The sequence below is a fragment of the Chrysochloris asiatica genome, unplaced genomic scaffold, assembly GCF_000296735.1.
Source record: "Chrysochloris asiatica unplaced genomic scaffold, ChrAsi1.0 scaffold00113, whole genome shotgun sequence".
Classification (NCBI taxonomy): Eukaryota; Metazoa; Chordata; class Mammalia; order Afrosoricida; family Chrysochloridae; genus Chrysochloris; species Chrysochloris asiatica.
In genome coordinates, this window is record NW_006408631.1 from 5,547,536 (window position 1) to 5,559,414 (window position 11,879).

At 38.1% G+C, this 11,879-nt stretch overlaps 1 protein-coding gene across 1 annotated transcript in view; it reads right to left on the reverse strand.

Annotated features, from left to right (window-relative positions):
* The window catches only part of ARHGEF26 (Rho guanine nucleotide exchange factor (GEF) 26), a 216,283-nt gene that overhangs the window by 139,445 nt on the left and 64,959 nt on the right, over positions 1–11,879 (reverse strand). Inside the window, exons 6-7 of the mRNA XM_006867963.1 lie at positions 8,335–8,391; positions 4,326–4,486 (exon numbers count right to left, since the gene is read on the reverse strand). Coding sequence (XP_006868025.1) covers positions 4,326–4,486; positions 8,335–8,391 — 218 coding nt within the window. The remainder of the gene's footprint in view (positions 1–4,325; positions 4,487–8,334; positions 8,392–11,879) is intronic.

Below are 11,879 nucleotides of genomic sequence, written 5' to 3' on the forward strand. Positions count from 1 at the left end.
TGCTCCTTGGAAACTCTATAAATACAGGTCACTATGAATCAGAACTGACCTGATGGCACTTAACACCTTCTAAAATAGGAGGAAAATAAATAATCAGCTATATAGTGTTTATAGTATGCTACTTGTAAGTTTTTTTAAAAAAGGAAAATATAAAAATAGCACTTTCTTATATATTCATAAACTATTTCTAAAAAGATAACACAAGAAAGAAATGATTAACTCTGGTTGCTTCTCAGGTAATGAAGAGACAATGATATGAAGGGTTGCTATTATTATGTGCCGTTGAGTTAATTTCAATTCATAGTGACTAGGTACAACATGATAAAATGCTATCGGTCCTACTGTTTTTGCAACCATCTGTAAAGGTACCTGTGCTAGAGTGAATTTACTTAACATGTCTCTTCTAGCCATGGTCTTTGTGACTCCCACCAAACAACTGGATGGGATTGTACATATAGGGTATACACCCGGATTGGCTAGTTTTGCCATCTTGCTAGATTTAAAAGGAACCATCTCAGAAGCAGGAAGAGACGATTTCAGGACCATCAAGAAAGAAGAAATTTGAGCAGAGCTTGATATTTCTACCTGGAAAAGTGATGGCAGCTGGCAGAGGCAGAGGCATGGAGAAACAGAGAAGTTTTGAGATTCCTAGTCCAGGGACCAAGTGAAGCTGAGTGTCTACAGGCAGGAGGCTGGCTAGAAGAATGTGCCCTTTGGGCATTTACAGACAGGCTAAAGGAGCTTTGTTAACCCTTGCCCAAGCAAGGCAGGGGCCAAGTGGCCATATGGCTGAGAAGTCAAGGACAAGAGCAAGGTGTGTTTGCAGTACGGCAGAGAAGAGTTCCTAACTGGAGGACTACTACATCCTCAATTGTTTCTGCTCCTAAATTGTCCCCTGCTCATTTCTCTACAAAACACCATAACTGTAAGCACTGTCTATGAGTTCCGTGTGGCCACAGCAATGGATTATTGAACCCAGTTATAAAGCAGGTAATGTTGTGGGCGGGATGGTTGGTGTCACTAGAGGACAAAGAAGGTTGTATGATAAAGGCATGTCTGTCTTCCTCCACCTCACAGGAATCAGTCTTGGGCTGATTTGGGGTTTGATTCTCCTTCCCCCTTATGATGTCAGAGGAAATCCGGCATGGTTTCCATGCCATTTTTGTAGTACGTTTCTAATTTTTGAAACATGTGAATCTCCTACATATATCAAAAAAAAAGGGAGAAATGAAACAAAACCATAAATAGATATGATCATGACATTGTAGCTAAGTAAGAAAAGGTCCTTATTTATTGAGACAAATACTAAACTATTTGCTGTTGTTGTTGAGTGCTGTCCAGTAGGTTCCAACTCATAGTTACCCTATATAGGGTTTCCGAGGAGCAGCTGGTGGGTTTGAACCACCAGCCTTGTGGTTAGTAGTCCAGTATGCATCCTAAAGTGCCACACCAGAAGCCTTTAAACTATTTAGGAATAAGATATCATATATACTCTGGAAAGCAACAAAATAGATAAGCAAAAATGAAAATTATTTTAAATACAAGTTTTAAGTATATGATGAGCATTCATGCTATTTTATCTACTTTTCTGTACAACTTAAAATTTTCATGACAAGTAGTAAAACAAAATTTCTTCCACATGAGAAGAAAATATACAATTCTAGCAAAATACTGCCTATGGAAGACCTAATCCTGAAGCCCATTGCAGACTAGCCCCAAACTAAGACTTTTCCATGAAAAGCTTAGCCCTTTCAAGATTGAATTGTTTTCTGTTTTGAAATTTTTGTAGCAATTATGTGTTTTCAATAATGAAAGGCATTTTGAATAAAACAGAAAAAAAAATTGGGGGGGGTGGAACTAACATGTATTTGATACAATTACTATGATACATGTCCTGAGGAATTTCTGGAGCTGAGGTTAGTCGAATAAGGTTCATTTCTTCAGATTCACACATTTATACAAGCTCCTATCAGAGGACAGCACACACTAAAACTGGGATAAAAGCTAGTATCATGAAAGAATTGAATCTAGAGAGGATTTTGTTTCTTTCCGGATGATCCAGTGACTCATCATCTATATTGATCTACTGAGTGCCACCCTTGAGAAAACCACTGAGTATCATTTCATTTGATCCTTTGAGCCACCCTATGAGGTGCTGTTGTTAAGTGTCATGAGTCAGTCGGTTTTGACTCAGAGCTACCCTGCATAACGTTTCTGAGGAGAAGCTCGTGGGTTTGTAGATCCTATTTTTATCCACATTGAATAACTAAGAAATGGGTCTGGAAAGGTTTGGCAAACTGCTCAAGGTCAATTAACTACCAAAAAAGAAAACTCCTGGAGCCTAGATCTCTCTGACAGAAAGTCACTATCTTTGTAAACTACTCTGTTATAGGAGGGGTACTGCGTGAGGCTCAGAAAACTCCAGGGACTCAGTAGCATCTTCAGTTTGAGAGGATTCACTGCTATTCCAACATTTAGACTTTTCTAGAAGACGCATTCTCTAGAGTCAATTTCACACTGTGATACGTTGACTGTCACATGTGTCAAAGCACAATTCTGTACATGAGTATATGTATTAAGCCTTGGTTTCATCATAGCCTATATTCTATAGTTATCAAAACAGCAATTTTTTGTATAGTAGGGTAGTGATAGCAGAGCTTTATTTTTATAGTTCAAATTAAGCACAAGTTAAAATGAAAGAGACACATTTTCAAAACTGAATACCATTCAAATTCACCAAAGGCTCTTGTTTTTTCCCTTTTCAGTGAAGAGAGGAAAAGATTTTCATTCCTCTTACCAAAACTGGCAAGACTGGTTTCCCAAAAGGGCCAAGAGGCTGAAAACAGGTAACAAGCCATTTTCTGAACATGGACTCCCAAGTTTCCATGCATGCCATCACCCTCACACCATGGGCCCACTATGTCCACCTAACACGGACCGCTGAGTATCCATGCCACTCAGTATTGCCAGGATATTCACACTTGTGACAGAATCTGGCTTCTGAATGTGTGATACTATCAAGATGCTTTTGAAAATCTTGGTCACCTGACCATGAATTCCATCTCTCTAAAGCAGTCCCAAGTCACACACTAACCTACAACAGTATGCATGTTCAGTCCTGTAACTAAAGAGGAAAAATCCACCTGCAATGCACACAGTGCAAAGCCAGCAGACATAAGTGTTACTATAACCACATACTTGGCTCTGTGTGCTCCTGAAGCGACAGACAGCAATGTCCATTTTCACAAGGAACACTTGGCCCCACATCAGATCCAGGTATTGTGGGCTCCAAAGCCTGTAGAAAACCCTGGCTTGTGGTACATTAACACACTCGGCAGCTAACTGAAAGGTGGTGGTTTGAGTCCACCAAGAGGCACCTGGAAGAAAACTGGATAATCTTCTTCCAAAATCATCATAATAAAACAAGCCATTGAAAACTCTCTGGAGCATAGTTCTACACTGACACACACGGGGTCACCATGAGTCAGTCGATTACAACTGGTTTCATTACAACTGGTTTCATATGAAAGCTATACAATGTGTAGACCCTCTTTATGGAAAAAATAGGCACAAAAGTATATATAATTCACTTGCCCTTGCAAGTGAAGAGCCTTGAAGATTAAGTTTCATTAGTTGTTTGTTAAATCTACCTTTATCCCAACCATGGAAAATTGCCAGCATTTAACCCATTTTGACTTACAAAAATGGCAACTTCATATGGTTTAACTAGTATATAGGTGGTGCACAGCTTCAGTGCAGGCTGCATGATTCTAGCAAAAGCACATGAAAGTTCACCACTGGTGAACTGAGCTTTCTGCAGTCATTCAAGATAACTATGAAGACTTACGTAGTAGTGCTTATCAAATTTTACATAGAGGAAAACAATACAAAGAATTTTTCTCATTATGATTGTATTTCTAAAGTCATATTTACAGACATGAGCAAAGAAAATATGAAGATATAAACCAAAAAAATATTTTTTGACAATGGTAGGGATATGATTTCTTTTTCCTTCTCAACAAACCACCCCAAAGTATTATGTTTCAAAGGGAGAATTAAAGTGAGCATAAGAAGTAGGGAAAGGAGAAGAAATGAAGAGATCTTAGATACCACTGTCTGGTGCAACAATTAACTTACACACACAGCATCAGTTTGTGTATCAACAAGTTGAAACATATCTTTAAATTTATTTCAGAGAATGAAGTGAAAACCAATTGAATGAGTGAGAAAAAGCTACAATCTTAGATCTTCCTGTCTGCAACAACACAGGCATTTATCAGTAAGCATTACCTTGGCATAATCAAAGGCAAACTGAGTGAACTTACTTTTTGCTTGCCTCACAGACATCTGTAATGTTGGAGAAAAGATGGTGACTCTCTGTTTTGGTCATTGTGTCACTCAGTTCTTTAGAATTTTTAAACATTCGTATCAGTATCTCCAAGCTGTGTAAATATGAATGTTCAGAGGATATGACTTCAAAGATGGCCTGGTAAAGAAGAAAAGGACAGTAATTAATTCTTTGCAATAAAGAACTAAATTGGAGGTGCTTCTAAAAGTTCATGGAAAAATTAAATGAAAAGATAATGGATTTTTTTTTTTTTCTATTTTTGAAGCCCCCACATAGTCTCTCATAATTTTTTTCTGTAAGAATGCCATGGCATTCTTGAAAAATACAGAAAAATGAGCATTGATAAAACTGTATCCCCAAACTACTATCTTTACACAAAGCACATGAAACACAAAACTCAAATAATAGTCACTGCCTATAGTGTATGTATATATGAAAAATTGAAAGCATTTCTGACTTGAGACTGCTTCTTGAGGTCATGCCTTTGCCATGGGGTAGAATCTCTGAAAGGAAGTGAGAGAATGTCATAAAATTCAGGGTGACATTAATTAACCTTTGAGGTCATATCCTTCAGGCCTGTTTTAAAAGCATGCTACTTCAGGGACTGTGAGTATTAGTGGCCATTGCTGGGATTTAGAAGAAATTGTTCACAAATACATTTCTTTGCTACCTTCTCACATGCACTGTTTCTCTCTATGTTCTAATTCTATGAATTTGTGGGCACTAATAACAAATATTCTGGCTATATTAAGAGAGCATGACTGTGTCTATCCACAAAAGGTTCTTATCAGCCACAAAAATTCTTTTATACAATTCAAAGCAATTCCATCCATTCGACAAGCCACCTTCTCTGCTCTCACCAGTGTCTCAAGAAGGAACGAAGGATCCTCTGTCTGCAGAAACTCTTGGTATCAGGCACACAGTGGTTTTCCTGATAAGCTTTTGTTAATGATAAAATGCCAACCCACGTACATGGATAGACACCAACGCCCTGGGTGAGGAATCCATCTAGCTCATTAGCAAAATCAAATTCATTATCTTCCCAGAATGGCAGCAAAAGCAGAATTCTTCCTCAGGGAGGAAGGGTGAACATCTTTTTAGGTCTGAGATGTACATCCTTCCTAGTAACACCACTATCAACACCCTGGCCTTCCAGGTCCCTTCCCTTCAAGCCCCTAGTTCAAAGGGTGACAGAAAATTCTTTGCATCTTTGTGTGTGTGTGTGTGTGTGTGTGGTATGGGTGGTGCTGGGCAAGGAACATGTCAGCTAGGACAGGCAAGCTCGCAGCTGCTGATGACTGGGCCATGCTTTCTATGCCATGTTAGTGGGGCCAGCACTCACCTGCCTTTTAGCATCCCCATTTTTAAGGACGTCTCACTGAAATGTGTCACCTACCATCAGCTGTACTACAGGGAATAAAAGGATTTAATTGTCTGAAGAGTAAAAGACTTTCAATGAATCAGTTTCCTGTTTGATTTCTACTTGAGCAATATAATTAATTACCCTCAGAAATGTAATGCAAACTAAAGAATATTCTTCCTTCCGGATTGAAAATATGGATCTCACGCAGTTGATGGACTGGCAGTTTGGGATACGACTTAAAATATTTCCAAAAGTAAAGGTTTTTGTAACCAAATCAAATATAAAGAGTGGAACTGGTGTTGCTGTTAAGTGCCATCGAGTTGGTTCTGACTCAGACCAACCCTACATAGTGTTTCCATGGAGCGGCTGGTGAGTTTGAACCACCGACCTTGCAGTTCAAACCTATCTTGAGGTTGAGTGCTGATCCTGCAGCACTACACGAGGACTTCAAGAGTGAAATAAGTTCAACTAAAAGATTTTGAAGAGTGGAGTAGGTTCAACGAAAAGATTTTAAAAGGACAGAAATCTTCAAATGGGATTAGCACCCTAGAGATGCTATTGCATTTGTCCAAAAGGAGAGAAAAATATTTTGTTTATGCCAGAATATTAGAAATAAGAGTAAAAATGGTACAATCATCATTAGGAAACTGGACCTTAAAAATGCTGCATTTATAGAGTGTAATATAACGTAGTAATCTGAAAGAGCATTCTAGATTTATATATTATTAACATGGATACATTTCAAAAGCAATGTTGAATGTAAAAACCAAGTGCAAAATATGCACAGAATTGTAGCACTTATCTACAGTTAAGAATACACAAGTATATGTGTATATATCTATGTATTTTGTTGTTGTTGTTAATTGCTGTCAAGTCAGTTCCAACTCATAGCGACCCTGTATTGGGTTTCCAAGGAGCAGCTGATGGGTTTGCACAGATATGCATAGGTATACATATATTGTGTAATGTTGTTAGGTATGCCAAGTTGGTTCTGACTCATAGCGACCCTAGGTACAGTAATATAAGCTTGAGAAAAACAAACAAACAAAACCACAGACTGGAAAGATACATATGAATATAATTATAAATTCCTCTAGAATAGACAGGAAGGGAATGAGACTGAAAAGAATGTCGAGCTTATACTTTATTTTAAAAGTTCTATTTACTTTTAAAATTATATGAATAAAAATTATAAATGTAATACATGTGTTCATTCTGAGTGGTAGACACATATATCTGCACTATTCTTTTTGTAAAAAAAAAAAAAAAAAACTTAGAGAAATGCTACTGTAGTGTGCCCTTGTATTTTTGCTTTATCCTTTGTGGGATTAGTCTATGAGGGGCCTTAAAAGTTCTTGGGAAAAAGATCACATATCTTTTCATTCCATTTATCCACGAGCTTTTTAAAGGCCCTTTATACATGTACATACATAGACCTATATACATAAAATAAGGATCTCTGGTAGCGTAGTGTTTACAAATCGGGCTGTGAACTTCAAGGTCAGCAGTTAGTAACTACCAGCTGTTCCCTGGGAGAAAGATGAGGCTTTCTGCTCCCGTAAAGATTTACAGCCTTGGAAACCCTGCACAGGGCAGCTATGAGTCAGAACTGACACCACCACCACCACCACCATATACATAAAATATGCATACAACAGGAGAAAGGTGCTTTGGAGAATTTCATGATATTAGTATTATAAATAATTTCCTTTAAACCTCATTAATAAAATACTATTTTTATTATGTTTTTCTTTCAATACAATTTTAATTCTGGAATATCTTTAAGTTTATAGGAAACCTGCAAGGAGAGCTCAGACTTCCTGTGTGTTCTTCATTCAATTTCCCCTAGTATTTTTATCTTATATATCAATAGTATATTTGTTAAAACGAAAGAAATTAACATTAGTATATTACACGGTCTCCTCATTTATTGACCATCTTATTATACAACACATCTTATTTACAACGATAATAAGAAAAATCTGCTATCCAACGACTTTTCACCTTAACAACGTACATCTGGCAGTAACGAACAATAAGGAGTGAGACACAGAGTAACACCAGCTTTGATGGTTGAAGTTATGTATCAAATGGTATCATTCGGTACTTAGGTAATGATCTACTTTGGTAGTTACACATGAGGAAATCTGGCAGTAATGGCATAATGCAGTCCTCCTCCATTTTCATATAATGCTGGTTTGCACATAGCCACCAAGTCTTTGAGATGCAAGCATGCCGTTAAGTGAGGAGAGGGTCTATTACTAACTTCATTCAGATTTCACCAGTCTTTCTACTCGTGGTTGCTTTTCAAATGAGGATCTAATATGTAGTGGGGTTTTGTCTTGGCATCATACCCTTTAGTTTAAATACCTGGAGCAGATGCTTTGTCTTTTTTAGGTTAAAATGATGTTGGGATGATTTAATTTTTTATTTTCTGAAGAGCTTATCTGTAGTTTTTCACCTTTCATTTATCAGTGATCACATGCTGCATTTGTGAAAAGAACAAAATAGGTTTTAAAGGAAAACACCGAACAAGTGCATACACAGTAGGCAAAACCAGAGACGCATAGGCAGCCACATGTGCTTTCTAAGCTCTAAAGCATCTACTTGGGAGAAAACATACCTCTTGCCTCTTTCTTTCCTCCTGGCTAACTGTCTGAGATAGTCCATTTCTTTTCACCTAGAGAGACAGCAAAGTAAGGTAAGAATGGTTACATTACCAGGTTATTTTTCATAATAACTCTATGTACTTCAAAACCAAATTATGGGACATGATACAAAATATTGAACTCAGCACATAATTATTTCTAACCAGCATTTATATCCACAGATAATATTTAATCACATTAATAATTTAGCACAGTTCACAGTTAAGAGCTATGAAAGTGTCCTTATCCCATCAGGTTGAGTTATTCTGTAAGATCAAGCTATTCTAGTCTAAGGTATAGTTATTCTTACAATAATTTTCAAACGAATCTCCCAAATTATAAATAAAATGGGTGACATGTTGGGCCGCTAACCACAAGGTCAACAATTCGAACCCACCCGCTGCTTTGCAGGAGAAAGAGAAGGATTTCTGTTCTTTTAAAGATTTAGAGACTTGGAAACCCTACACAGGGTTGCTGTGAGTAGGAATGATCAATGGCAGTGGGTTTGGGGTTTGTAATAATAAAAGAAAATGAATCCATATCTCTGATATTTTACTATCCAGGTTGACACACTGAAAGAGTAATTTTAACACTATTTTCTATAGGTCCCATAGAATACCAATGCTTTTTATAAAAATTCAACCAAGAAAGGAAACAAGCTCCCTCCAAATTTCAGCAATCTTTTCAGTAGATGTAAATTTGACCAATGAGGATGTTAAACTGATACTCTTTTGAGACGCAATAATAATTATATAACTTGCTTATCATATTTAGAATACTACACTTATAGCTTGGAGTCTTGATATATTGCTGTGGAAAAAGCACTGGACTGTTAATGAATGGTTGGCAGTTCAAACCTACCAGCCACTCTGGAAACCCTATATAGAGTCGCTATGAGTCAGAAAGGAAGTGATGGCATCTAACAACTGACAGCGTAAGTTGAATCACTGCAATCCCTATTTTAAAACTGCAGATTCCATCACCAAAACTCAGTTTTCTGGATGTCTCTATTGCTTGACATGGCTCCTGGCCTATGGAAGAAATTGTTTTTCAGGCATAAATTATTTTTTCAGGCATAAATTAAGTTAGTGCAAGGTAAGACATACATAAAATGTCAATCAATTAGATCCTGCCTATAAGAAGAAGAAGAGTTAAAAGGAAAGTGCCCCCCACGTCATGCTAGAAGACATAGCGACCCTGTATAGGGTTTCTAAGGAGTGGCTGATGGGTTTGAACAACCGGCCTTATGGTTAGCCATTCAGTGCTCATTTGTCAGGGACTGGCCTCGACATAGGGGTTCGGTTCATGAGGTGGAGATACCTGGCGGCGACAGAGATAGCAAAAGAGACACAGAGACACAAAGAGAGAGACAAAGAGACACTCCGAAACCAGAGTGAATGCTGGACTGGCATCAGGCAGATCCTGCGTTGCAAACATCTCAGCCACGAAGGCCGTAATATCCTGCATAGCAAACATCTTAGCTAAACAGGCAGTATGGTTGCAAGGCTGGATTGAGCCCCCTGCATGCTGTAACGCACGCCATGTCAGTTGTAATGCACCTGGATTCGTTCTGTGCCTTCCTTTTATTTAGGGGAGGTACTTTACACAAAGCTAGGAGGGCACTAAGACAAGATACAGCTGTCAATCTTATTTTTCCAGACATTTAGGCAACTTTACATCATACTTCGCAGGTTCGAATATCACAACCGCAACTTGGTTTCTCAAGCTTAATTAACATACCTTTTAGCACCTAGCCTCAAATGGGGGGAGGAAAGGGAGGATTGGGAGGATTCCCATTGTGTCGGCTGCCCAGCCCAGGTTCTTCAGGAAAAGAGATGCCTGGGTGAATAGGCAGCACCTGGAAACACTTTAGGGAGGGCATTCCTATTGTCCTTGGAACAGAGACCGGAGAACCACCCAATTTACCTTGAATGAATTCTCTGAGGGAAGAACTTTGCCTGTTTGGAATTTTACAGTCTTGACTTTTAGGAAAATATTACATTTATCTGTGTATATCAAGGGCTTCATGTCTGCAATTAATAAAACATAACTGGATATTAAGATGAAAAATAATTTGTTATTAACTGCCACGTGGCTAGATCTGTTCCTCAGAGCCTGCGACCTGTAACACTCGAGCCTATAGGGCCTCGAACCTCTGACCAGGCCTATATGGTCTGCAACACTCATTGTACAGCACCATACCAGCAGGACTCCAGAAAACAATGGTAACAGAGTATACAAAAAGGTCTGCAAACTTTTTGCAATGACACCCCCTTAATGATTTTAAAAACCATGTTCCTTAAACATACTTTTTAAGCTGATACTTAATTTTTCATTATAAGTTTAAAGATTTCAAAAGATGTACTTTCCTGCTAATTATAAACATAGACATTGGAACATGTGTGTTACTAAACTCTTTCAAATGGAATATAAAAACCATATTGATGTCCAACATCACCCATTTAAAAATAAATCAGTTAGCTTTCATTTTGGCCATCAGGATCTAAATATAAAAACAAACTCTATTGCTGTATAATTACTACAAAATTCATTAATAACCTTTGATCCAAAGAGCTCAATTAGTTCCAATTTTAATGCAATAAGCATTCTATTGAGAATGCACTCTTTAATTAAATGAGGGATTTTTAGTGTTTTAATTAAAGGAAGCCTCGCTGACACAAATATTTCAAACTGACTCCCTTTATCATGAAATCATAAAAAATATGAGATGGGTAAGAGAGATTACTTTCTTTAGGAAAATGGCAACTGTGAAAGACAAGGTGAGAAGGACTGGCAGAAAATCCGAACTGCACCTGCAGTCTCCGTTTTAGAAGAGAGAATACCAGTATGTCGAATTCTGGAGAATTCCCTTAAAGCTACTCCTGTCCATCCTTGGAAAGACTTTGGGAACTCCATGTGTGAGGCGCACACCCTAGTGTAAAGTCTGCTATTGCAGTTCTCTCTATATTGTACTACCAAGGAAATTAATACAGTTCCATATTATATTTGTTTTTTGGAGTAGCCAGAAAACAATAAAATAATGTGGTCCAATCCACAACGAATCATGGGGATGGACGGCAGCACAGGACAGGCAGTGTTTCATTCCACAGTGCATGAGGTCGCCATGAGCTGGGATCCAACTTGATGGCAGCTAGCAACAATAATAAGGTACAAAGAGTCCTAAATCAATACAAAGTCAGAAACTGTTTACTGAACAGTTAATGTGTGCCAGAAAATGTGTTAAGCATTTTATACTTCTTAGATATTATTCTTATCCCCATTTCATAGGCGGGGATAGCAACTGAAGCTTAGCATTCAAGTCCACAAAGTAAACAGCAAGTTTAGAATCTGTATCCACATTGATTTAATTCCAGTGCTTCCATTCTTAATCCCAACGTTCTGAGGATTAGGGACCCCCTACTCTCTGGTAGCGTAGTGGTTACGAATCGGGCTGCGAACCTTAAGGTCAGTGGTTCGAAACTACCAGCCGCTCCGCGGGAGAAAGATGAGGCTTTCTACT